Source organism: Lithobates pipiens, unplaced genomic scaffold (genome assembly GCF_037356315.1).
Source record: "Lithobates pipiens isolate NorthernLeopardFrog02 unplaced genomic scaffold, aLitPip1_a1.2 Scaffold_27, whole genome shotgun sequence".
In the NCBI taxonomy this organism is placed as follows: domain Eukaryota; kingdom Metazoa; phylum Chordata; class Amphibia; order Anura; family Ranidae; genus Lithobates; species Lithobates pipiens.
Genome location: NW_027507788.1, coordinates 33,783,088 through 33,806,514, shown reverse-complemented (window position 1 = coordinate 33,806,514; position 23,427 = coordinate 33,783,088). Strand labels below are relative to the sequence as shown.

The following is a 23,427-nucleotide window of genomic DNA, read 5'->3' as shown; positions in this document are numbered from 1 at the left end:
CCCACTGTCAAACATGGTGGTGGCAGCATCATGGTTTGGGCCTGCTTTTCTTCAGCAGGGACAGGGAAGATGGTTAAAATTGAGGGGAAGATGGATGCAGCCAAATACAGGACCATTCTGGTTGAAAACCTGTTGGAGTCTGCAAAAGACCTGAAACTGGGACGGAGATTTATCTTCCAACAAGACAATGATCCCAAACATACAGCAAAATCTACAAAGGAATGGTTCACAAATAAACGTATCCAGGTGTTAGAATGGCCAAGTCAAAGTCCAGACCTGAATCCAATCGAGAATCTGTGGAAAGAGCTGAAAACTGCTGTTTACAAACGCTCTCCATCCAACCTCACTGAGCTCGAGCTGTTTTGCAAGGAAGAATGGGCAAGAATTTCAGTCTCTCGATGTGCAAAATTGATAGAGACATACCCCAAGCGACTTGCAGCTGTAATCGCAGCAAAAGGTGGCTCTACAAAGTATTAACGCAAGGGGGCCGAATAATTTTGCACGCCCCACTTTTCATTTTTTTATTAGTTAAAAAATTTCAAAAATCCAATAGATTTCGTTCCACTTCACAATTGTGTCCCGCTTGTTGGTGATTCTTCACAAAAAATAAAAATTTGATATCTTTATGTTTGAAGCCTGAAATGTAGCAAAAGGTTGAAAAGTTCAAGGGGCCGAATACTTTCGCAAGGCACTGTATATACACACACAGTGCCTTGAAAAAGTATTCATACCCCTTGAAATGTTCCACATTTTGTCATGTTGCAGCCAAAAACATAAATGTATTTTTATGTGATAAACCAACACAAAGTCAATACTTTTTAGAACCACCTTTCACTGCAATTACAGCTGCAAGTCTTTGTGGGGATGTCTCTACCAGCTTTGCACATCTAAAGAGTGACATTTCTGCACATTCTTCTGTAAATAATAGCTCAAGCTCTGTCAGATTGGATGGAGAGCGTCTGTGAACAGCAATTTTCAAGTCTTACCACAGATTCTCAATTGGATTTAGGTCTGGTCTTTGACTGGGCCATTCTAACACATGAATATGCTTTGATCTAAACCATTCCATTGTAGCTCTGGCTGTATGTTTAGGGTCGTTGTCCTACTGGAAGGTGAACTTCTGCCGCAGTCTCAAGTATTTTGCAGATTTCCCTGTATTTGGCTCAATCTATCATTCCAATCAACTCTGACCAGCGTCCCTGTCCATGCTGGAAAAAAAGCATCTCCACAACAGGATGGTGTGTTCAGGGTGATGTGCAGTGTTATGCTGCATACACACGACCAGACTTTCCAGCATACTTGGTCCGGAATCCGTCAGACAATTCGATCGTGTGGGCTCCAGCGGACTTTTTTTTCCCAAAAGTCAGACGGACCTATAAATAAAACATGTTTCAAATCTATCCGACGGACTAAAAATCTGGAAAAACGTTTGCTTGTGCCGCGTACACATGACCAGACTTTTCGACGGGCTAGGTCCGACGGTCTTCCCGACAGCAGAGGTCCGACAGACTTTCTGAACGAAACGGACCTGGCTGTGAACGTGATGATGTAAACGGGACTAAACAAGGAAGTTCAATAGCCAGTAGCCAATACCTGCCCTTACATCGTAGTCCGTCGGACTAGCACACAGGCGAACGGTTTTCCAGATTTTTAGTCCATCGGACTTGAGTCCGTTGGATAGATTTGAAACATGTTTTATTTCTAGGTCCGTCTGACTTTTGGGAAAAAAAAGTCTGCTGGAGCCCACACGATCGAAATGGATCACAGCTTCTCCCCAGCCAATGGGAACAGTAGGGTGTGGACTGTGGAAGGCAAAGTAGAAGCCCAGTACTAGAGCATGGCTGTAGAGCCCTGGGGCAGCTCGGAGCTGGATTTTGTGGAGGATATGATAATATGACAGGGAGGCTGCAGGGACCCCCTGGATCTAGGGTTGGGGTTTGCGATTGTGACCCCTGCTACCCCTTATGCTATGCCCATGGATATAAACCTTTATTCTGGTTGAGTGCCACTCTATGCCAATCTCTTCTTTATTCCACATTTATAGAGTTGATGGTACGTCACACCTCCCAACTGTCCGAGATGCGAAAGAGGGGCGCTATTTAATACAAAACAGGTGGCCAAAGAACTTCCTTCTTCCATGTTGTCCAAAGCTAAAATGCCAAAAATGACTAGTTAAACCAACCAGTGCCATCGCTTCCTTTACTTTATACTAGCTTTTTAAAATAACAAATACAATCATTGTTGGTGGGATGGAAGGTTTAATTTAATAAAACTTTGTTTGGCAGTTAAATTGTTAATTTTTGTATAAAGCTCTATAAATCAAGCCAAAAAGAAGGATGGCTGAGAAGAAAATGGGGACAGAATGATCTGACCTCTAAAGAGGCACAGTTCCTCTAAATTTAGAACATTTGGGAGATGCAGCATACTGCTTAACCCTTTTACTGGAACTGAACATGCTTCCCTACTGCTCAGAGCCTTGCTTGCGTGCTATAAAAAAATTCCATAGTGCATCACAGGTAAAACAAAGCAAACCCTACTATCCTTTATACCCATTGAAGCTGCCATCATTGCCTCTGTTTAATCCGCAACTGCCATGGTGCTGCACATGTGATCAGTAATGACACCAGTCATTTGATGACTTGACAGTTTGGTTGAGAGCACAAGCAACAGCGACAGTTATCATTGACGGCATGCCCAGAATGTAACTGTTTTGGGAAACTTTTAATTTGATGGATTTACTTCAGCTTTAAGCATGACTACTTGGAAATAAAGAGAACCTTGTCAAGAGAAAGAGGTAATCTGCTGACTTCCTACTATTAATAATAGATTACAGCTCAACTCTGAGCAATATTTTGTAAAGGGAGCCACACATCCATTGACTTAAATAAAACATCAGTTCTTGCTGCAATACTCACATCCTCTCCAGTGCTGTATCCTACAGTAATCCTATTTTGATCTTAGATGTACTCTTCTAGATGTATCTTCTAGGTTGAATGGTGCCTAGAGTCTTTGAACCCAACAGACAAGAGACATACTGTGGATGCAGGGTGTCATAGAAAGGTTAGTATATAAGAAAGGCTTAAAATACTGCAAGATTGGGCATGGGGGGTTGTTCCAGGGGAGGATGGGGGAGCAGTCGGAGACGGGGACGGGTGGGGGGGGTGAGTCCAGAGTTTCATCTTGCAACAAGGGAAATGTCAGAAACCATGAAATCAGGCCAAGACAGAAGTACGGTTAAATCACACTTGTTTAGTAATAAAATTAAAAAGAACAAACGTATTCAAAACATAGCCAAAATTCAGTAACTGGAATGGATAGTCAGCCAAGCAGAGGTCAGGGATAAATGTAGTGGAGCAGCAAGCAGGATCTGGAGCCAGAAGGAATGTCAGCAAAGCAAGGCTTGAACAGGATTGCAGGAGATAGTTTCTCTGATGTGGACCAAGGTGAAGGCAGAGACCCTCTGGACTGGACGGCTTAAGTAGGCAGGACTGATGAGGATGATCATCAACAGCTGAGTAACTGTGGAGAGATAGGAGCTGGCAATTTAGCCCACAGTTGAGCGGCCAGCTCAGAGAAGGAAGGGCTGAGCCCAGCCCTGACAGGAAGTCAGAACTTTCTCCAGGTTCATGAGAAAGCTTAGAGCTTCAGCATGAAAGCCAGGCCACAAGGTGACAACACTACTGCAATTTCACTGGAGAATGCACAGAGTTGTCACCCTATTACAAGGAATAGCAATGGATACGCTGGTGGGATCAACAGGTAACACAAATATGTTACAGGAAAATTAAAAAGTACACTAAAGCTAACACAGTGGGCAACACAGTAAAGATTAAAGCACTACAAGAAAAACTCAAAACAAGCATCTGAAACAAATTCTAACAAAAATATATGTGTCCAGGCAGGCTGCATGATGGCAATAGGTGGGTGCGGTTGGCTGCTAACACATAAAAGTAACATTTATACCACTATCTTTAATAGTGGCCACACACATATCGATATGACCATTCAATCAATCCTTCAGTGTGACTAAACTTATCAAGTTGAATAAAAATTGAAACCAAAGAGCCTCTATTTGATCAATTTGGTGAGCTTTTGATTGATGTAGACTCTGGCAAGTTGATCAGCCATGGCGGAATCATATAGAGAGCTTATAACTGATCATACAAATATCAGCCATAACACGGATACATTTAAAAGTATGACTGATAGATGAAAATTTCAGTTGATTTGAAAATGCAGTTTGATATTTTAATTTATGTTTGCGTTTGCTCATACTTATACTGATTGCAAATCAATACATGTATGGACACCATATCCTGCTAACAGGTATAATATAGCCATGACGTAAGTAGCATTCAAGGGACATTATCAAATGGAGATCATTGAGAACAATATTTTCTTTACAGCATAATCTAAAAAAATGTAATTACTCTTCTCACAATTCTCCTTTCATGATTCCTCAAAGTGAAAGGAATGGAAGCTGGAGATAGAGTCACTTGTCTTCACATACAGTGATTCTTCCAGGTACCTACAGTATAGCCCTGGACAGCCAGGAGATTGTGGGGTGAGATCGTTTTGTTTACTGGTACACTAATCCGGAAGATCTAAGCCCTTTAATACAGAATGCTTTACTTCTCTAAACTTCCTTCCCTTTACTTCTAAAACTAACTAAGAGGTGTCCTCCCTTGGTAAGAATATATTTTACTTGAAAACAGCATTGCAGACATTTTTGGCGAGTCCTGATCTGGAAGAAGCATCTCTTTACCAAAGCCAAGTAAGTAACTTATGATTCATACCTATGAGCCTTAAAGCTCCTTTTTTGTTTAAAATGGGTATAATAATTTTGTTGTGTATAATATACACATGAATATGCATGCAATTAGCTTTATACCCTTGGGGGACATGCACCATTTTCTCTTCCTTATGGTTTCACTACCCTCTTCTCATTCTCCTCATTCTGTCCCCGACTCCTGTTATGTCCTCCAATCTTTACTGTTCCACTTCTCCACTGTGTTTCCTTTTCCATTCTTTTCTGTGACGTTGACTGGGTCTAATGCCTTGTACACACGGTCGGACTTTCCAATGGAAAATGTGATTGGACCGTGTTGTCGGAAATTCCGATCGTGTGTGTGGGCTCCATCTGACTTTTTCCGTTTCGGAATTTACGACACACAAAGTTTGAGATCTTGTTCTAAAATTTTCCGACAACAAAATCCGAATGTTTAAATTCTGATTGTGTGTAGACAATTCCGACGCACAAAGTGCCACATATGCTTAGAATTAATTTACGAGACAAAATCTATTGGCTACTGGCCTTTTTATAGTCCCATTGTACGTCACCTCATTCTGAATGATCGGATTTTATGACAACTTTGTGCAACTGTGTGTATGCAAAACAAGTTTGGGCCAAAATCCATTGGAAAACATCCTACAGATTTTGTCGTCGGAATGTCCGACCGTGTGTACAGGCCATTATGCCGGCGTACACACGATCGGACATTCCGACAACAAAATCCATGGGATTTTTTCCAACGGATGTTGGCTCAAACTTGTCTTGCATGTAAACGGTCAGACAATGTTGTTGGAGAGTCCGAACGTCAAGAACGTGGTGAGGTACAACATGTATGACGAGCCGAGAAAATTGAAGTTCAATAGCCAGTGCGGCTCTTCTGCTTGATTCCAAGCATGCATAGAACTTTGTGCTTTGGGATTATGTACACAAGATCGGAATTTCTGACAACGGATTTTTTCGGAAAATTTAAGATCCAGATCTCAAATTTTGTGTATCGGAAATTCCGATGGAACCTACACACAGTCAGAATTTCCGCCAAAAAGCTCCCATCAAACATTTTCCGTCGGAAAATCAGACCAAGTGTACGCGGCATTACTGTTCCAATCCTCCATTTTTCCATGGGTCCTTCTAATGCCTTCTCTGAAATGAGGACTGTGTTCTCGCTTTCTTACTATGCCAATCCTTCACTGTGGCTCACTCTCCCTCCTTCTCTGTGATGTTGACTGTGTCCTCCCTTTTTTACTGTTCCACAACTCCAATGTGGCTCCCTCTCCCCCTTCCTTGTGATTAGGGATGAGCTTCAAGTTCGAGTCTAACTCATGCTCGACTCGAACATTGCCTGTTCACCGAACAGCGAACAATTTGGGGTGTTCGTGGCAAATTCAAAAAGCCGCTGTACAAGTCTATGGGAGAAATCTAAAGTGCTAATCTTTAAGGCTTATATGCAAGTTATTGTCCTAAAAAGTGTTTGGGGACCTGGGTCCTGCCCCAGGAGACATGTATCAATGCAAAAAAAAATTCAAAAACGTCAGTTTTTTTTGGGAGCAGTGATTTTAATAATGCTTAAAGTAAAGCAATATTCCTTTAAATTTCGTACCTGGGGGGTGTCTATAGTATGTCTGTAAAGGGCCACATGTTTCCCATGCTTAGAACTGTCCCTGCACAAAGTGTAATTTCTGCAGGAAAAAAGTCATATAAAATCACTTGCAGCTACAATGAATTGTCGCCTCCCCGTAATAAGGGGAACCCTGCATCAATTAAAAAAAAAAAAATGACGTGGGGTTCCCCCCAAAAAATCCATACTAGACCCTTTATCCGAGCACGCAACCTGGCAGACCACAGGAAAAGGGGGAGGGGGGAAGAGAGCGCTCCCCAGTATGGATATTTGAGGGAAACCCCACGCCATTTTTTTTTTATTTGATGCAGAGTTCCCCTTAATATCCATACCAGACCCGAAGGGCCTGATAATTGAATTTGGGGGAACCCCACGCTTTTTTTTTTTTTTTTTTTTTATCAATGACTTTCAATGACTGTTATCTGTATTACAGGGAGCCGACAATTCATTATAGCTGCGAGTGCTTTTAAATGACTTTTTTTCCTGCAGAAATGACACTTTGTGCAGGGACAGTTCTAAGCACAGGAAACATGCGCCTCTTTACAGGCATACTATAGACACCTCCCAGGTATGAAATTTAAAGGAATATTACACTTTAATTGTTTCACTTTAAGCATTATTAAAATCACTGCTCCTGAAAAAACGGCCATTTTTAAAACTTTTTTTGCATTGATACATGTCCCCTGGGGCAGGACCCAGGTTCCCAAACACTTTATGACAATAACTTGCATATTAGCCTTTAAAATGAGCACTTTTGATTTTGAACGGTCGAGTCCCATAGACTTTAATAGGGTTCTAAAGATCACACAAAGTTTAGGTCTGTTTGCAAGTTCTGGTGCGAACCAAACCGGGGGTTTTTCGGCTCATCCTTACTTGTGATGTGGACTGTGTCTTCTCATCCTTACTGTTCCACTCCTCCTCTGTGGCTCCTTCTCCCTCCTCCTCTTCCTTTCCTTCCTTACTATTCCATTCCTCCACGGGGCCTTTGATATGGCTGTGGATTGTGTCCTTTCTTTCTTACTGTTCTTGTTCTACTCCTCCATTGTGGCCTTTGATGTGAACTATGTCTTCCCATCCTCTCTGCATACTGTAGGTGATTGGACCCTCTTATCATCACTCCTACACTCCTCTATTTTAGTCCCTTCACCACCCTGGCACTGTGATGCAGGCTGATGCTACTTCTCCCCCTGCCTAATGCCCCATGCACACAGGGCATTAGAAAAAACGAGCTGTAACGCCACAACCAATGCAGAAAAAAGCAGTTGTAAAAATTAGCTTTTAGTAGCTTTTTGTATTGGCATTAATGCACATTTAGCTACGCTAGCTTTTAGCGGCGCTTCTCTGTCTCTATTGAAAATCAATGGTTCCCTATGAGAGCCCATTGTTTTGAATAGAAGTTTCACCAGAAGTCAGATCATGATGATCCAAATTGCAGTACGACTTGTGCTCTGAGGATCTTGAAGAGGAACCCTGCGCCAAAATGAAAAAAGAAAACGGCGTGGGGTCCGACCCAAGATCAAAACCTGACCCTTCGGTCTGGTATGGATTTTAAGGTGAACCCATGCCAAAAAAATGGTGTGGGGTCCCCCCAAAATCCATACATTACCCTTATCTGAGCATGCAGCCCGGCAGGTCAGGAAAGGGGGGAGGGGAAAGTGAGTACCATACCCCCGTAACATACCAGGATACCAGGCCACATGCGTGGGGAAGAAATCGGAAGAGCTGCCTTAATAAATTACTTTAAAAACCTGTGTAGTGTTTTCATTCTTGACACAATGTACACAATGTACCCCAAGCTCATTCACATAAGGTGGGGGGGGCGGGATCTGGGGGACCCTTGTTTGTTCCAAATTCTTATAAGCCCCATGCCTGCAGACCCTCAATGGCCAGGGTTGTCGGCAAGAGGCCTCTTGTTTTGGGACAAGGTGCTTTAGGGTGGGGGGCGCAGAGCCCTTCCTGCCCCAAAGCAACCAACCCCCATGTTGAGGGCATGTGGCCTGGTATGGTCTGGGGGGGGGCTCACTCACTCCCCCCCTTTCCAAACCTGCGAGCTTCATGCTCGGATAAGGATCAGGTGTGGATTTTGGGGGAACCCCATGTCGTTTTGTTTGGCGTAGGGGTTCCCCTTAAAACCCATACTAGATCCTTCAGTCTGGTATGAATCTTGGGGGGGGGCCACGCTATTTCTTTTCCATTTTGGCGTGGGGTTCTGCTTCAAGATCCTCAGCGCGCAAGTCACACTGCAATTTGGACCATCACAATCCGACTTCTGGTACTCCATCTATTCAAATTAATGGGCTCTTATAGGGAACCATTGATTTTGATCTGTAAAAAAGAAATGTTTGACTCGGCTTAACAGCATTAGAATTAGCTTTTAGCAGTGTCAGACATTTTTACAGCTCGTTTTTACTGCGCCTGGAAGCACAGGCTGTCGTTTTTTTTTCTACTACCCTTAAACGCTTATGCCTCCAAACACCTCTGAGAGTTTATGTGTGCATGGATACATAGGCTAACACAAAGGGGCATTTAGAAGCAATTAAAAAAAAATCAGACGCCCCTAACAGAAGCTGTAAAAGAGTCCTGCGTGCATGAGCCCTAAGGCTTGCAGCACCCTCTCATTCTCATTGTTACACCCCTCCACTGTGGTCCTTTCCCCCATTTGTTCTGTACTGCAGACTGTGATTCTACAGCCTCAGTATTCTATGTCTTCATTGTGGTCACTTTTCCTGTTACCTCTGTACTGCAGGTTGTGGTTCTGTGATTCCCTCACTGTTCTATTCCTTCAATGGGGTCCCTTCTCCCACAGGCAGTATGCTAAAAGGCTGTGCAATCCCATCATCACATTTTTTTTTTTACTTCACTGGGGTCCCTTCTTCTCCTTGGCTCTATGCTCCAGACTTTGTACTTTCTGTGCCTTCAGTGATCCATCTTCAATACCCCTTAGTCCAGGGTTTCTTTCTACCATGGTTGTAATTAAGAATTGCAAATTGTTTTGCTTATCAGGAAATGGTAGTCTTGCTAGCAACACTTACATTGAAAAAATCATATGCCGCACGTGCAGGGGAAATATTACGGTTTTTAGCTGGAACTGTTAGACTGTGTGCACATACATACAGATAGGGAAGTGAAAGAAAGCAGAGGATACCCTGGAGAGCTTGCATATTAGTCCTTAGGTCAGTTTATCAACTTTAAAGTGTACTTACACTTTTACAGCCAAGTTGGGATAACATCTAGTTTATATTTGTTACCATGTGTTCCCATTTACGTCAAATATCTTAAAAAAATAAATAAATAAATGCTGGTTTCCTTTTTATTGTATTTGCGTAGTGGTCTTACCAGCGCACTTTTTTTTTTATATTGTGAAAGATAATGTTACTCCGAGTAAATTCATACCCAACAAGTCTCACTTCAAAATTGCGCCCGCTCGTGGAATGGTGATAAACCCTTAAAAATCTCCATAGGCGACATTTAAAGAATTCTACAGGTTGCATGTTTTGAGTTACAGAGGAAGTCTAGGGCTAGAATTGTTGCTTTCACGCTACTGATTGTGGCGATATCTCACATCACACCTTTTCATATGCGTTTGCTTCTGCATGCAAGCTCGGCGGGGCACGTTTAAAAATACGTTTTTTTCTTATTTATTTTTACACTGTTTACAAAAAAAATAATAGTGTCACTTTTATTCCTATTACAAGGAATGTAGACATCCCCTGTAATAGAAAAAAACCATGACAGGACCTCTTAAATTTGAGTTCTGGGTCAAAAAGACCTCAGATATCATATTTACACTACAATGCAAGAAAAAATTTTAATATAAAATGTGGTCATTAAAATAAATAATTAAAAAAAACGCCCTTAAAGAGCTATAGGCAGAAGTGAGGTTTTGACGTCGCTTCTGCCCTGCAATGTTATGGAGATGGGTGGCCATCTTCCTCTCACTCGTCTCCATACCCAGCCAGGAGTAACATCCGATCGCCTCCAGGAGACTGGATCGTGGCGGGAGGGGGGGGACCCTCTCCCACCGCCAATAAAAGTGATCTCTCAGCGAATCTGCCGCAGAGACCACTCTTACCAGTCCAGAAATTCTTAGAGGCGATTCAGTTCGCATTGTGCGCTATACAAGTATTTCATTCATTCAGAGTCAGCCATGACAGCTCCTCCTTATGCCGCGTACACACGACCGGACTTTTCTACGGACTAGGTCCGACGGTCTTCCCAAAGGACTTTCAGCAGAGGTCCGATGGACTTTCTGAACGAAACGTACTTGGCCACACACGACCGGAGTCCGTTCGAAAGTCAAAAGTCTGTTTGTTTTGAACGTGATGATGTAAACGGGACTAAACAAGGAAGTTCAATAGCCAGTAGCCAATCGCTGCCCTTGCGTCGTATTTGGTCCGTTTTATTTCTTTTATTCCTAGGTCCGTCAGACTTTTGGGGAAGAAAAAGTCAGCTGGAGCCCACAGACGATCGAATTGTCTGGCGGATTCCGGTCCGCCCGACCAAATCTGCCGGAAAGTCAGATTGTGTGTACATGACATTAGAAAATCTACCTGTAAAAGGCAAGAAATATTTTGTTTTTAATTTTTTTTTTGTTTTTTTAGACATACTGTGTCAATGGGAACAGATAACAAACATATGGTGTTGTTTTCTCAAACTTGACTACAAAAGTGGAAATATGTTTTAGAGTGATTTTAAAGTCTAAACATTTTTTTTTACCTTTAAGTGCTTGTAAAGTCAGAAGGTTTTTTATCATAATGCATTCTATGCTTGGGAGCGAGCTTGGGAGCGTGCATGCACAAGTGCCCGCATGGGAATCAGCTACCTGTGGGGGCACTGGACAGGGAGAAAGTTCTGGGCGGCTCTGTGCAAATCCATTGCACAGAGCAGGTAAGTATAGAGATATTTGTTATTTTTATTTTTGTTGATCCTTTACTGACACAAGTACTTACAGATATATGGAATGGAGCCTGTAGATAGTTGCTTGATCCAGACATTTTTAGCTGAATGCCTGTGATGGTAGACATATGCGGTTTGTTTAGTTACGAATTTAAATTCGGACACATTTTTTGTTATTATGAAATTCAGATATATCCGAATTCTCGAATTACAGTAGTATCAAATTTAAATGAATCCGAAATAACGAATCAAATTTTCAGACAAAATTCAAATTTGAATAGTTTTCAAATCAAATTCAAATTTCCAAAGAAAAAAAATAGAATAGAAAATAAAGGAAGAATAGAAAAAGATATAATGGAATATAATAGAAAATAAAACAATGTAATATAATAGAGTAAAACAGAACAGAATAGAAAATAAAAGAATAGAATAGGAAAAAGAAAAGGGATAGAATAGAAAATAAAAAAATAGAGTAAAACAGAACAAAATAAAATAGAAAATGGAAGAACAAGATACAATTAAAGCGGTTGTATAGTCAATTGTATAACTTTTACCTACAGGTGAGTCTATAATAAGACTTACCTGTACATAAAAAGAATATCTCCTAAACCTGTACGGTTTAGGAGATATGCCCCCTGCAATGAGCCACTGACTTCAGAGGTGCATGCGCACAGGGTATTCTCGGCTGAAAGCCCGGCAGACGCTGAACTTTGCAGGAAAGAAGTCTCCACGCGCGGGAGTGACGGCATTGCGGCTCCAGGCACTCACAGCGCTGGAGCCACGATACCCAGAAGACATGCCGGGGGAACATGTCAGGTTCCTTGGCATGGACCAGGTAAGTTACCGACACCTCATTCTAATGTAAGTATTTCATAATGAGCTAGTATGCGGTGTACTATACTAGCTCATTATGCCCTTTGTCTTACAGGTGTAGGAAAAAAATTGGGGGTATACAACCAATTTAAATAGGAAATAAAGGAAAAGAATAGAACAGAATAAAAAATAGAATATATAAGAATAAAATAGAAAGAATATAGCCATCTTCTGAAATTTGAATTCTGAATAGAATATAGTCAAATTTGAATAGACTAGAAAATTATCAAATAGAAAACAATAGAATAGAAAATAATAGAATAGAAAAAGTGGAAAAGAATAAAATAGAATAAACAACAGCAAAGAATAGAATAGAAAGAATATAAGAATACAACTGTTTTGAGAAATTCTAATTTCAAATAGAATAAATTTGAATTTTGAATAGAATAAATTTGAATTAGAATAGAAAGAAATAAATAGAATAGAAAAGAAACAAATTGAAAAAAAAAACAACAGAATCAAATTGAATAGAAAGACTATAACCATCTTCCAAAACTCAAATTTTTAACAGAATAAAATTTGATGTAGAATCAAATTTAGTTTAGAATGCAATTCAAATGATATTTGATTTAAATTGGAATGGAATTCGAAAAATTTGAATTGATTCAAATTTGAATAAACAAAACAAACAATTCCGAAAACCATTTCAACTAATTTAACTAAACAAATTTATGTAAATAACGATTCAAAACGAACACATTTTTTTTTCGTTCTGCACGTCTGTCTATATGATGGAAAGCCCAGATAATTGCTGATGCCACCTGACCTTAGTCAGATAAATATGTTTGTGCCCTAAGCCCTACACACAGTCGGACATTCCGGCAACAAAATCCATCGGATTTTGTCTGACGGATTTTGTCCGAAACTTGTGTTGCATACACACGGTCCGACAAAGTTGTCGGAAAATCCGATCGTTCAGGTGACGTTATTTCATTACGATGGGACCACGTTCAGGCTAGTAGCCAATAGCTTTGGTCTAGGAATTTTATTTGAGCATGCGTGTCACTTTGTCCGATCAGAATTCTCTACAAACGATAGGACAAAGTCCGATCGGATCATGTTGTCGGAAAATTTTTATATCCAGCTCTCAAACTTTGTTGGTCAGACATTCAGACGGAAAAAGTCTTAATGGAGCCCACACACAGTCAGATTATCCGACAACATGGTCCAATCGGACATTTTCCGTCGGAATGTCTGACCGTGTGTACAAGGACTAACACTGACATCATTACAGAAGACGGCAGTCTTCTGAAGTCTGTGGACCACATGTGGACAACTACTGTAATAGTAACCATCCCCCAGCCAGCAATGTGGGCACCCAATGGAGGAGCCTCTCATTCTCGAGTTTGAAAGAAAGAAGACTGGGGACCCAACAGGTCACGTGACCACCGAATTAGATAAATAAGTGGGGCATTTCATTTTTTTTAATCCACTGTGATAATTTGTTGGGGTCTTTATGTCTGCCTAAACTTAAGTTTTAAGTAAGGAAAGCAAGCTTTTGTCGCGAAGAACATCACCATTTTTCTTTTTGCATTGTCACAGGTTTCTTTGACTCTGGTTTGCTTTGGGACAATGGAAAATTCTACGGCATATCTCAATATCTCAATGCCATATGTGCCCTTCACAGTCAAACCGCTGGACGAGCTGGAAGTTATTAACTCAACTGACATATATGATGGCAATTATACGTTAGCTACGTTTCATATAATTTCAATAGTAATCTATTCCGTGGCCTTTCTTCTGGGGACCACTGGAAATGGCCTGGTCATCTATTTCACTACCTTTAAGATGAAAAGGACTGTCAATATTGTGTGGTTCCTTAATTTAGCCATAGCTGACTTTATCTTCACATTTTTCCTGCCGTTCAGCATTGCCCATATCGTCCTTGGTTTTCACTGGCCTTTAGGGAAATTCATGTGCCAACTTAACAGCGCTATTATATCCATCAATATGTATGCCAGCATCTTCCTGCTCGCCATGATCAGCCTCGATCGTTGTACATCAGTAATGTTCCCTGTTTGGTGCCAGAATCACCGAACTCCTAGAGTGGCCTCCATTGTAGCCCTGGTAGTTTGGATCCAAGCATTCCTGTTCAGCTTACCTGCTTTTATATTCAGAGATACAAGCATTGATGACGATTTCATTACTTGCTTTATCAACTTTCATGAAGATGAACATGTTGCTAATTCAATGCACAAGCACATGATCATAACACAACTCATCTTTGCTTTCATCATTCCGTTCTCTCTAATTATCCTGTGTTATGTAATAATTATGTTTCGCATCCAAAGAAATCGCATGAACAGATCTGGCAAGCCATTTACAATTATTTTAGTTGTTATAATTTCATTTTTTATCTGCTGGTTTCCTTTCCATGTCTTCGCCTTTTTGGAGTTGTCTGCAATGTATCCTGGCAATGAACATCTGTATAGTGTAATACACATTGGAATACCTTTGACCAAAAGTTTGGCCTTCATTAACAGCTGCATCAACCCTGTTCTCTACGTGTTTATGGGGCGAGATTTCAAAACAAAGTTACGCAAATCTTTCCGGTCAGTTCTTGAAAAAGCTTTCATGGAGGAAAGTGTTCCAGCAAGCTTCAGGAGTAAGACCAGGTCAACCTTCGACTCTGAGCAGTTGTAAACTGAAGCCACATCCACAAATGAAAATGTATTATCATGGATTAAGGAGACATGAGCTCTTTGGCTTTTTTTCAGGATATTTTGATTTGTTTTACTTATGTTTCCCATATTCAATAGTCTATCCTAAAAAGTGTTCCAGCAAGCTTCAGGAGTAACACCAGGTCAACCTTTGACTGAGCAGGTGTAAACTGAAGCCACATCCACAAATTAAATTGTATTGTCATGGACCTTGAAGAAGGGGACATTCCCCCGAAAGCTTGTCCTGAAAAATTGTATGTTAGCGCAAATAAATAAATAAATAAAAAATGTATCACGGACAGTACACAATTTTCTCTATTGTCATGGACTAAGGAGACATGAGCTCTTTGGCTTTTTTCAGGATATTTTGATTTGTTTTACTTATGTTTCCCGGATTCAATAGTTTATTCTAAAAAGTGTTCCAGCAAGCTTCAGGAGTAAGACCAGGTCAACCTTCGACTCTGAGCAGGTGTAAACTGAAGCCACATCCACAAATGAAATTGTATTGTCATGGACCTTGAAGAAGGGTACATACCCTGAAAGCTTGTCCTGAAAAATTGTATGTTAGCGCAAATAAATAAATAAATAAATAATGTATCACGGACAGTACACAATTTTCTCTATTGTCATGGACTAAGGAGACATGAGCTCTTTGGCTTTTTTCAGGATATTTTGATTTGTTTTACTTATGTTTCCCAGATTCAATAGTCTACCCTAGTAATTACTGTAACTTCAAATAAGTTTACCTGTCTCCATTTGTTAAAGAAGGCTGCTGTAATTCGCCACAATACTAGAATACCAGTTCTGGTTAAATTCAGCTGATAAATCCTTTGCATTCCAAATACCTGGAAACATATCTGGACATGCTGATTTCTTTTTTTTTTACGTTGTTTTTAGACCTGTCAACATGTACATCATTTCTGGTGTAGGATTAATGACGACCTTCTCAACCTTGGGACTTCTCAATATCTCACATCCAAAAATTGCCTATTAGGTTTCTTTGCTGATTTACCAATTTCTAAGCATGCCAAAACTTTACTATGTATACCTTACAGTTGGAAGGGATCTTCTCCTCCTTCCTTTGGGGCTTGGTAAAAACATGGCAATCTTCCATTATTTAAAATTACTTATGATCTTTGCAAAAAAACTGCAGGTCTTTGAAAAAGATGATAGAATATAGTGTAGATGGGTTTCAAAATCATTTATACTTGTTTCTCTGGATTCAGGATCCTAATTAGCCCACATTGTACATTTATTTGAATGGTTACTTATGACCATTTTTCACTGTCCAATGCCCATTATAGGCCCTTCTATGTCTATAATATGTAGCTGTAAAGACATACTAGACTGTTGGCTAGACTGAAGTCTAGACTGCTGTATTGTAATATTATATATATATATATATATATATATATATATATATATATATATATATATATATATGCGTTTATTCACAAAAAAATAAAATAAATATATCTTGAAAAAATCAAGAAACCAACTTGGACAGTCAACAGCTATATCTACACTGCTTGCTTTAAAAAAATGCATATAATGGGGTATAAAAATAAATACATATAAAAATACATATAATGGGGTATAAAAATAAATATAAAAATACATATAATGGGGTAATAATGATTACAGATCTGTGGTAGTTGGTGTCTTTTATATCTGTCTGGAGATAGGCTTTAGGTACAAGGAAATTAGCTTTTGTTACAGGAAACATTACCCATTTTTCCCCACTGTTTTTTCAAATGTTTACAGGTTTCTTTGTCTCTGTTCTGTCTTGAGACAATAATGAATTCTACTACGACTTATGTCATATAATGCCTTTAACAGAATTTATTAAAACAACTTCAATATGTTCTATTGTCTTCTGTTTCTCAGTGTAGAATGTGTATAGAGCTATACACTATATGGTCAAAAAGTTGAGGACCCCCCCCCCCCTATTTTATTGAGTTTCCAGTGAAGGGTACTGTAAGTGATAAAGCATACAAACCGTCACCATTTTGAAGCCTTATATGCAAGTTATTGGCCATAAAAAGGTTTAAGGGGTCCGGGTACTGCCCTGGGGGACATGTATCAATGAAAATAAAAAAATAAATAAAAATGTAATGATGCTTAACCACCTTAATACAGGGCACTTATACCCCCTTCCTGCACTGGACATTTTTCAGCTTTTAACGCTGTCATACTTGGAATGACAATTGCGCGGTCATGCTACACTGTAACCATGCGAAGTGGTTATCATTTTATTCACACAAATAGAGCTTTCTTTTGGTGGTATTTAATCACTGCTGGGTTTTTAATTTTTTTCCCCTAAAAAAAAAAGACCAAAAATTTGGAAGTTTTCTTAGTTTCTGTCAGTAAATTTTGTAAATAAGTAATTTTTCTCCTTCACTCATGGGCGCTGATTAGGCAGCACAGATGGGCAGGCTGATAGGTGGCACTGATGAGCACCAATAGGCAGTACTGATGGGTGGCACTGACTGACATCACTAATGGCAACTGATTGCTGGCACTTGTGGGCACTGATTGCTAGCACTTGTGGGCACTGAAAGGAACTGATTGCTGACAGTGGTGGCACTTAATTGTAATCAGGGCACTGATAATCAGTGCCCTGATTACATACCTAGCTGTACCCTGTGCGAAGATGCCGCTGATCGGCTCTACACTCCTCACACTCTGTCAGTGTGAGGCGAGGAGTGCTGATTACCGGCATCTCAGTGTTTACATGTGACCGGCTGTGATTGGACACAGCTGATCACATGGTTAAAGAGCCACAGCTCTTTACACAGATCGGGGTCGTGCCGTGTCCTAGCAATATGGTGCGGCCCGTGATTGCCACGCTACGTGCCCCCGGGGGGCACCCAAGAGCGGTAGTTCTGGGAGGCCGTCATATGATGTCCACCCAGAATGAGAGGCGTACCACCCAGCCATCATTTGACGGTAGGCGGGCGGCAAGTGGTTAAAGTGCAACAACTAACATTTATAAAGAAAAAAAATTGAATGGCATTTAAAATGGTGGCAAAACTGTACCAGGTTATGTTAAAAAAAAGGTGCCAGGATCGCCCCCAACCGCCCCCCCCCCCACAATCAATACCAGGCACTTCAGATCTGGTATGGATTTTAAGGGGAACCCCATACCTTTTTTTTAAAAACAGCTTGGCGCCCCCAAATTCCATACCAGACCCCTATCTGCAGCCAGGCAGGCCAGGAAAATGGGGGGTGAGCGAGCGCCCCCCTTCCTCCTGAACCTCCTGAACCATACCGGGCCACATGCCCTCAATGTGGGGGGGGGGGAGTGCTTTGGGGCAGTGAGACCTGCAGGCAAGTCTGTTGCTTTTCTCCATAGATACAGTGGAGGAGTGAGCATAGCCACCCTTGGCTTGACTATGTCAGCTGTACAGCTGAATTTTCTAGGGGTGGCAGGAATACTATAGCACGAAGACATAGACAAAGGGTGGGGCTTTAAAGGCATCATAAAAAGTTCACAAGTAAAATACATAAAGTTTTTTATACAAAGATTAAAAAGGACAACACAGTTCCATTACAAGAAACTCAAATATCACATGACTGTCTTATGAATACCCATCAATCCACTGAAGGGGACCCATAAAGGTCGCAAAAAAACACATATAGAACACCAACACGTTTCAACTCCAGTCATATTCCTCAGGGGGTTGATGAAATGGGAAATCTCTACAACAAAACATTATAATAGCCAAAAAAATACAAAAAAAATGTATAAAAAGAGTTACAATATTTTTAATATAACATTTTGCATATCACATCAAAATACATTCACAATTTTGGGCAGGAGGCATGTTATTTGGATCCCCAGGTGAAAAAAGAAAGCGCCTGAAACAAAACTAACTAACATATTACATTTTTGTTTTTGGGTTTAAATGCACTTTAAGGTGCTTGTTCGTAATCACTATTATCATATTGTGTGTTTGTGTGCGTGTGAAGGAGGATGATATTCATATATATCGTCACTATCGCCAATCTAAATACTGATAAGCTGAAATATTTTATTATTGTTCTGGGTTTACATACACTTTATCAAAGAAAGTGTGCTACCTTTTCAGATAAAGTTTAACCAATACTCTGCTATGACTAAAAGATCAGCTCTGATTAATTGCTTTCTTCTGTTTTTTTACTGATTCATCTCTTTTATTTGGTATATTCGGTTTTGGTTGTCTTTTGTTTTTTTGTTGAGGTTTACAGATTACTTTATGAATTTCCAGTTAAAACCATAGAGCTTGCTGCAACTCCACCCTGGAGGTTCATAAACACGTAACCAATTAAAGTGATTGTAAAGGCTTGTTTTTTGTTTGTTTTTTGTGTTTTTAAAAAAATAACAAACATGTTATACTTACCTCCTCTGTTCAATTGGTTTTGCACAGAGCAGTCCAGATCCTCCTCTTCTGGGGTCTCTCTTAGCTACTCCTAGTCCCTCCCTCCGGTGAGTGCCCCTCCACCAGCAGTTTGCTACAGGGGGCACCCAAGCTGAGTCAGAGCTCCGTGTATCCATTCAGACACGGAGCCCCAAGCTGGCCCGCCCCCTCTCTTCCCTGATTGGCAAACGGGTATTGATTGACAGTCACGTGAGCCAATGGCGCTGCTGCTCTGTCTCAGCCAATCAGGAGGCGTGTTCTGGTAGACTGAGGGGATCATGGACATCACTGGAGAGAGAAGGAGCTCAGGTAGGTAATTGGGGGGGTGCTGGGGAGGCTGCTACACACAGAAGGTTTTTTTTATCTTAATGCATAGACTGCATTAAGATGAAAAAAAAACCTTCTGCCAGAAACCAAACAGCAGAGCTGCCAATCATGTGCTCACTATGACAGCCAATCATAGTGATCGCGTGACTTTGTGTGCAAACAAGCTGGCACTCTTGTGCCTTGCAGTCTGGCATATGTTAAAGTGATACACAAAAAAAAAAAAATATATATATATATATATATATATATATATATATATTTATATATATATACAGTATCTCAAAAAAGTGAATACACCCCTCACATTTTAGTATATATTTTATTATATCTTTTTATGTGACAACACTGAAGAAATGACATTTTACTACAATGTAAAGTAGTGAGTGTACAGCTTGTATAACAGTGTCAATTTGCTGTCCCCTCAAAATAACTCAACACACAGCCATTAATGTCTAAACCGATGACAACAAAAGTGAGTACACCCCTAAGTGAAAATGTCCAAATTGGGCCCAATCAGCCATTGTTGCTCCCCCCGTGGCATGTGACTCATTCGGTTACAAGGTGTGAATGGGGAGCAGGTGTGTTCAATTTGGTGTTACAACTCTCACTCTCTCATACTGGTCACTGGAAGTTCAACATGGCACCTCATGGCAAAGAACTCTCTGAGGATCTGAAAAAAAGAATTGTTGCTCTGCATAAAGATGGCCAAAGCTTTAAGAAGATTGCCAAGTCCCTGAAACTGAGCGGCAGCACGGTGGCCAAGACCATACAGCGGTTTAACAGGACAGGTTCCACTCAGAACAGGCCTCGCCATGGTCGACCAAAGAAGTTGATTGCACATGCTCAGCATCATATCCAGAGGTTGTCTTTGGGAAATAGACGTATGAGTGCTGCCAGCATTGCTGCAGAGGTTGTAGGGGAGTCAGCCTGTCAGTGCTAAAACAGTTTGCTGAAGACAAGCAGACTAAGGACATGGATTACTGGAACCATGTCCTGTGGTCTGATTAGATCAAGATGAACTTATTTGGTTCAGATGGTGACAAGCGTGTGTGGCGGCAACCAGGTGAGGAGTACAATGACAAGTGTGTATTGTCTACAGTCAAGCATTGTGGTGGGAGTGTCATGGTCTGGGGCTGCATGAGTGCTGCCGGCACTGGGGAGCTACAGATCATTGAGGGAACCATGAATACCAACATGTACTGTGACATACTGAAGCAGAGCATGATCCCCTCCCATCGGAGACTGGGCCGAAGGGCAGTATTCCAACATGATAACGACCCCAAACACACCTCCAAGACCACCACTGCCTTGCTAAAGAAGCTGAGGGTAAAGGTGATGGACTTGCCAAGCATGTCTCCAGACCTAAACCCTATTGAGCATCTGTGGAGCATCTGTGGGGCATATCTATCTATCTATCTATCTATCTATCTATCTATCTATATATATATATATATATATATATATATATATATATATATATATATATATATATATATATATATATATATATATATATATATATATATATATATATATATATATATATATATATATAATGATATGCTGTATATATTTTTTAATTCAATTATATATTATTACACAAACACAAATAACATGTTAAAGCTAAAAAAAAACTATAATTTTTTATTAAAAATGTAATCTATGGGTACATAATGTCGTAGCTAGGGATGGCCGAACGGTTCGCCCGGCGGTCGTTTCGCTGCAAATTTCGGCTGTTCGCCATCTGCCCGATCGGCGGACTATTGCCGCCGTTCGCCCAGCGGACTTCCGTGTTTACTATGTAAAAGAACTTTGACCTATGATGACACATCCATCATGGGGTACAGGACAGCCAATTGAGACATTACAGCACATGGACACTTGGACATTCCCCCTAACTTATAAATAGACCCGATCCGGCGGCGATTTTACATTCTTTCTTCTGTCACTATAGGGGGAGGTTGCTGTGTGGAGCAGGCAGAGACTGCAGTGACCCAAATCGCTAGCTATTTGGTCCACGAAAGTTCTTTTCAGGACTGGTATAGGTGTTAGGTGTAGTTCAGGATATAGGTTTGAGGCACTGCTGTGCTACTGATTTTTGCAGCAGCCTGTCTTTTGTCAGTGTAGAGAGAGGGACAGGACGCTGTGTGCTGCAGGGACAGTCAATTTAATCATTAGCTATTACTATTAGGTCCACAAAAGTGCTATTCAAGTTATTGTTCTAGCAACCTCTGTTTTGTCAATTTAAATAGGGACAGGCAGGAAGCTGTGTGTGAGGCAGTGAGGGACAGTCAGTTTAATCAGTAGCTGTTACTATTAGGTCCACAAAGGTTCTTTTCAGGACTGGTATGGTAATAGGCTTGTACACGTATAATATTCTTTCTTCCAAATATAGAAAGAATATTATACTTGACTGCTGCCCTTCTGCTGCAGTAGTCCTTTATCAGTATAGGGACTGAAGTACAGTCTGCTAATCATTCACAACCTACTTGTTCCACAAAGGTCCTTATAAGGACTGATAAGGTATAGGGTACTACAGTACATAGGGTTGAGTGAGGTACAGTCTGCTATTCCTTAAGGACTGGTATAGGTCCACAATACATAGGGTTGAGGTGCACTACTGCTGACTGCTGCCCTATACTGCAGTAGTCCTTTATCAGTATAGGGACGGAGGTACAGTCTGCTAATCATTCACAACCTACTTGTTCCACAAAGGTCCTTATAAAGACTGGTAAGGTATAGGGTACTACAGTACATAGGGTTGAGTGAGGTACAGTCTGCTATTCCTTAAGGACTGGTATAGGTCCACAATACATAGGGTTGAGGTGCACTACTGCTGACTGCTGCCCTTCTGCTGCAGTAGTCCTTTATCAGCATAGGGACTGAGGTACAGTCTGCTAATCATTCACAACCTACTTGTTCCACAAAGGTCCTTATAAGGACTGGTAAGGTATAGAGTACTACAGTACATAGGGTTGAGTGAGGTACAGTCTGCTGTTCCTTAAGGACTGGTATAGGTCCACAATACATAGGGTTGAGGTGCACTACTGCTGACTGCTGCCCTTCTGCTGCAGTAGTCCTTTATCAGCATAGGGACTGAGGTACAGTCTGCTAATCATTCACAACCTACTTGTTCCACAAAGGTCCTTATAAGGACTGGTAAGGTATAGGGTACTACAGTACATAGGGTTGAGTGAGGTACAGTCTGCTATTCCTTAAGGGCTGGTATAGGTCCACAAAACATAGGGTTGAGGTGCACTAGCAGTCCTTTATCAGTATAGGGACTGAGAATTTTGTCACAGGGTCATTTAAAAAATGACAGGCAGAGGAAAAGGCAGGCCCTTCCGTAGGGGTGGTAGGGGTAGGGCAGGAGCAACAGGCTTGAGCCAAAGTGAGAAATTGCAGAATGTGCGTTCAATTACTTTAAAGGATGCACCAGACTTGGTTGAGTGGCTCACTCAGCCTTACTCTTCTGTACCCTCCTCATCCTCTCGATCTGCACCCTCTTCTTCACTCTATGCTATGAGCACCCCCAAAGACACTACCACCAACAACACCACTACCACCACATACCTTCCGCTTGAGTTACAGGAATTATTTTCCGATCCATATCAAGACATTTCTGATGCGCAGCCACTCTTGGTATTGGATCAGGAAGAGGATATAGCAACAACCGCCACTCAGCAGTCCGACGACAGTACCCAGATCAGCCCAAGGAGGAGGTTGGTCCCCCTGTTGCTGCCTACTCCGAGATCTCTACTTATAGCGGTGGGGAAGGTGACGTCGATGATGACGTGTCTAGTGATGTCACGTGGGTGCCCACAAGAGAGGAAGAGGAGGGGAGTTCAGAGGGAGATATGGACC

At 41.0% G+C, this 23,427-nt stretch overlaps 2 protein-coding genes across 2 annotated transcripts in view; both read left to right on the top strand.

Annotated features, from left to right (window-relative positions):
- The window catches only part of LOC143933753 (chemerin-like receptor 1), a 445,780-nt gene that overhangs the window by 320,807 nt on the left and 101,546 nt on the right, over nucleotides 1-23,427 (top strand). The gene's annotated exons all lie outside the window — the stretch shown is intronic.
- On the top strand, nucleotides 4,659-16,701 carry LOC143933750 (chemerin-like receptor 1). Its single transcript, XM_077456746.1, has 2 exons — nucleotides 4,659-4,774; nucleotides 13,719-16,701. The coding sequence occupies exon 2, from the start codon at nucleotides 13,749-13,751 to the stop codon at nucleotides 14,817-14,819; it is 1,071 nt and encodes a 356-aa protein (XP_077312872.1). The 5' UTR covers nucleotides 4,659-4,774; nucleotides 13,719-13,748; the 3' UTR covers nucleotides 14,820-16,701.

Coding starts and splice junctions, on each gene's coding strand:
- LOC143933750 (XM_077456746.1), top strand. CDS start 13,749: ATGGAAAATTCTACGGCATATCTCAATATCTCAATGCCATATGTGCCC.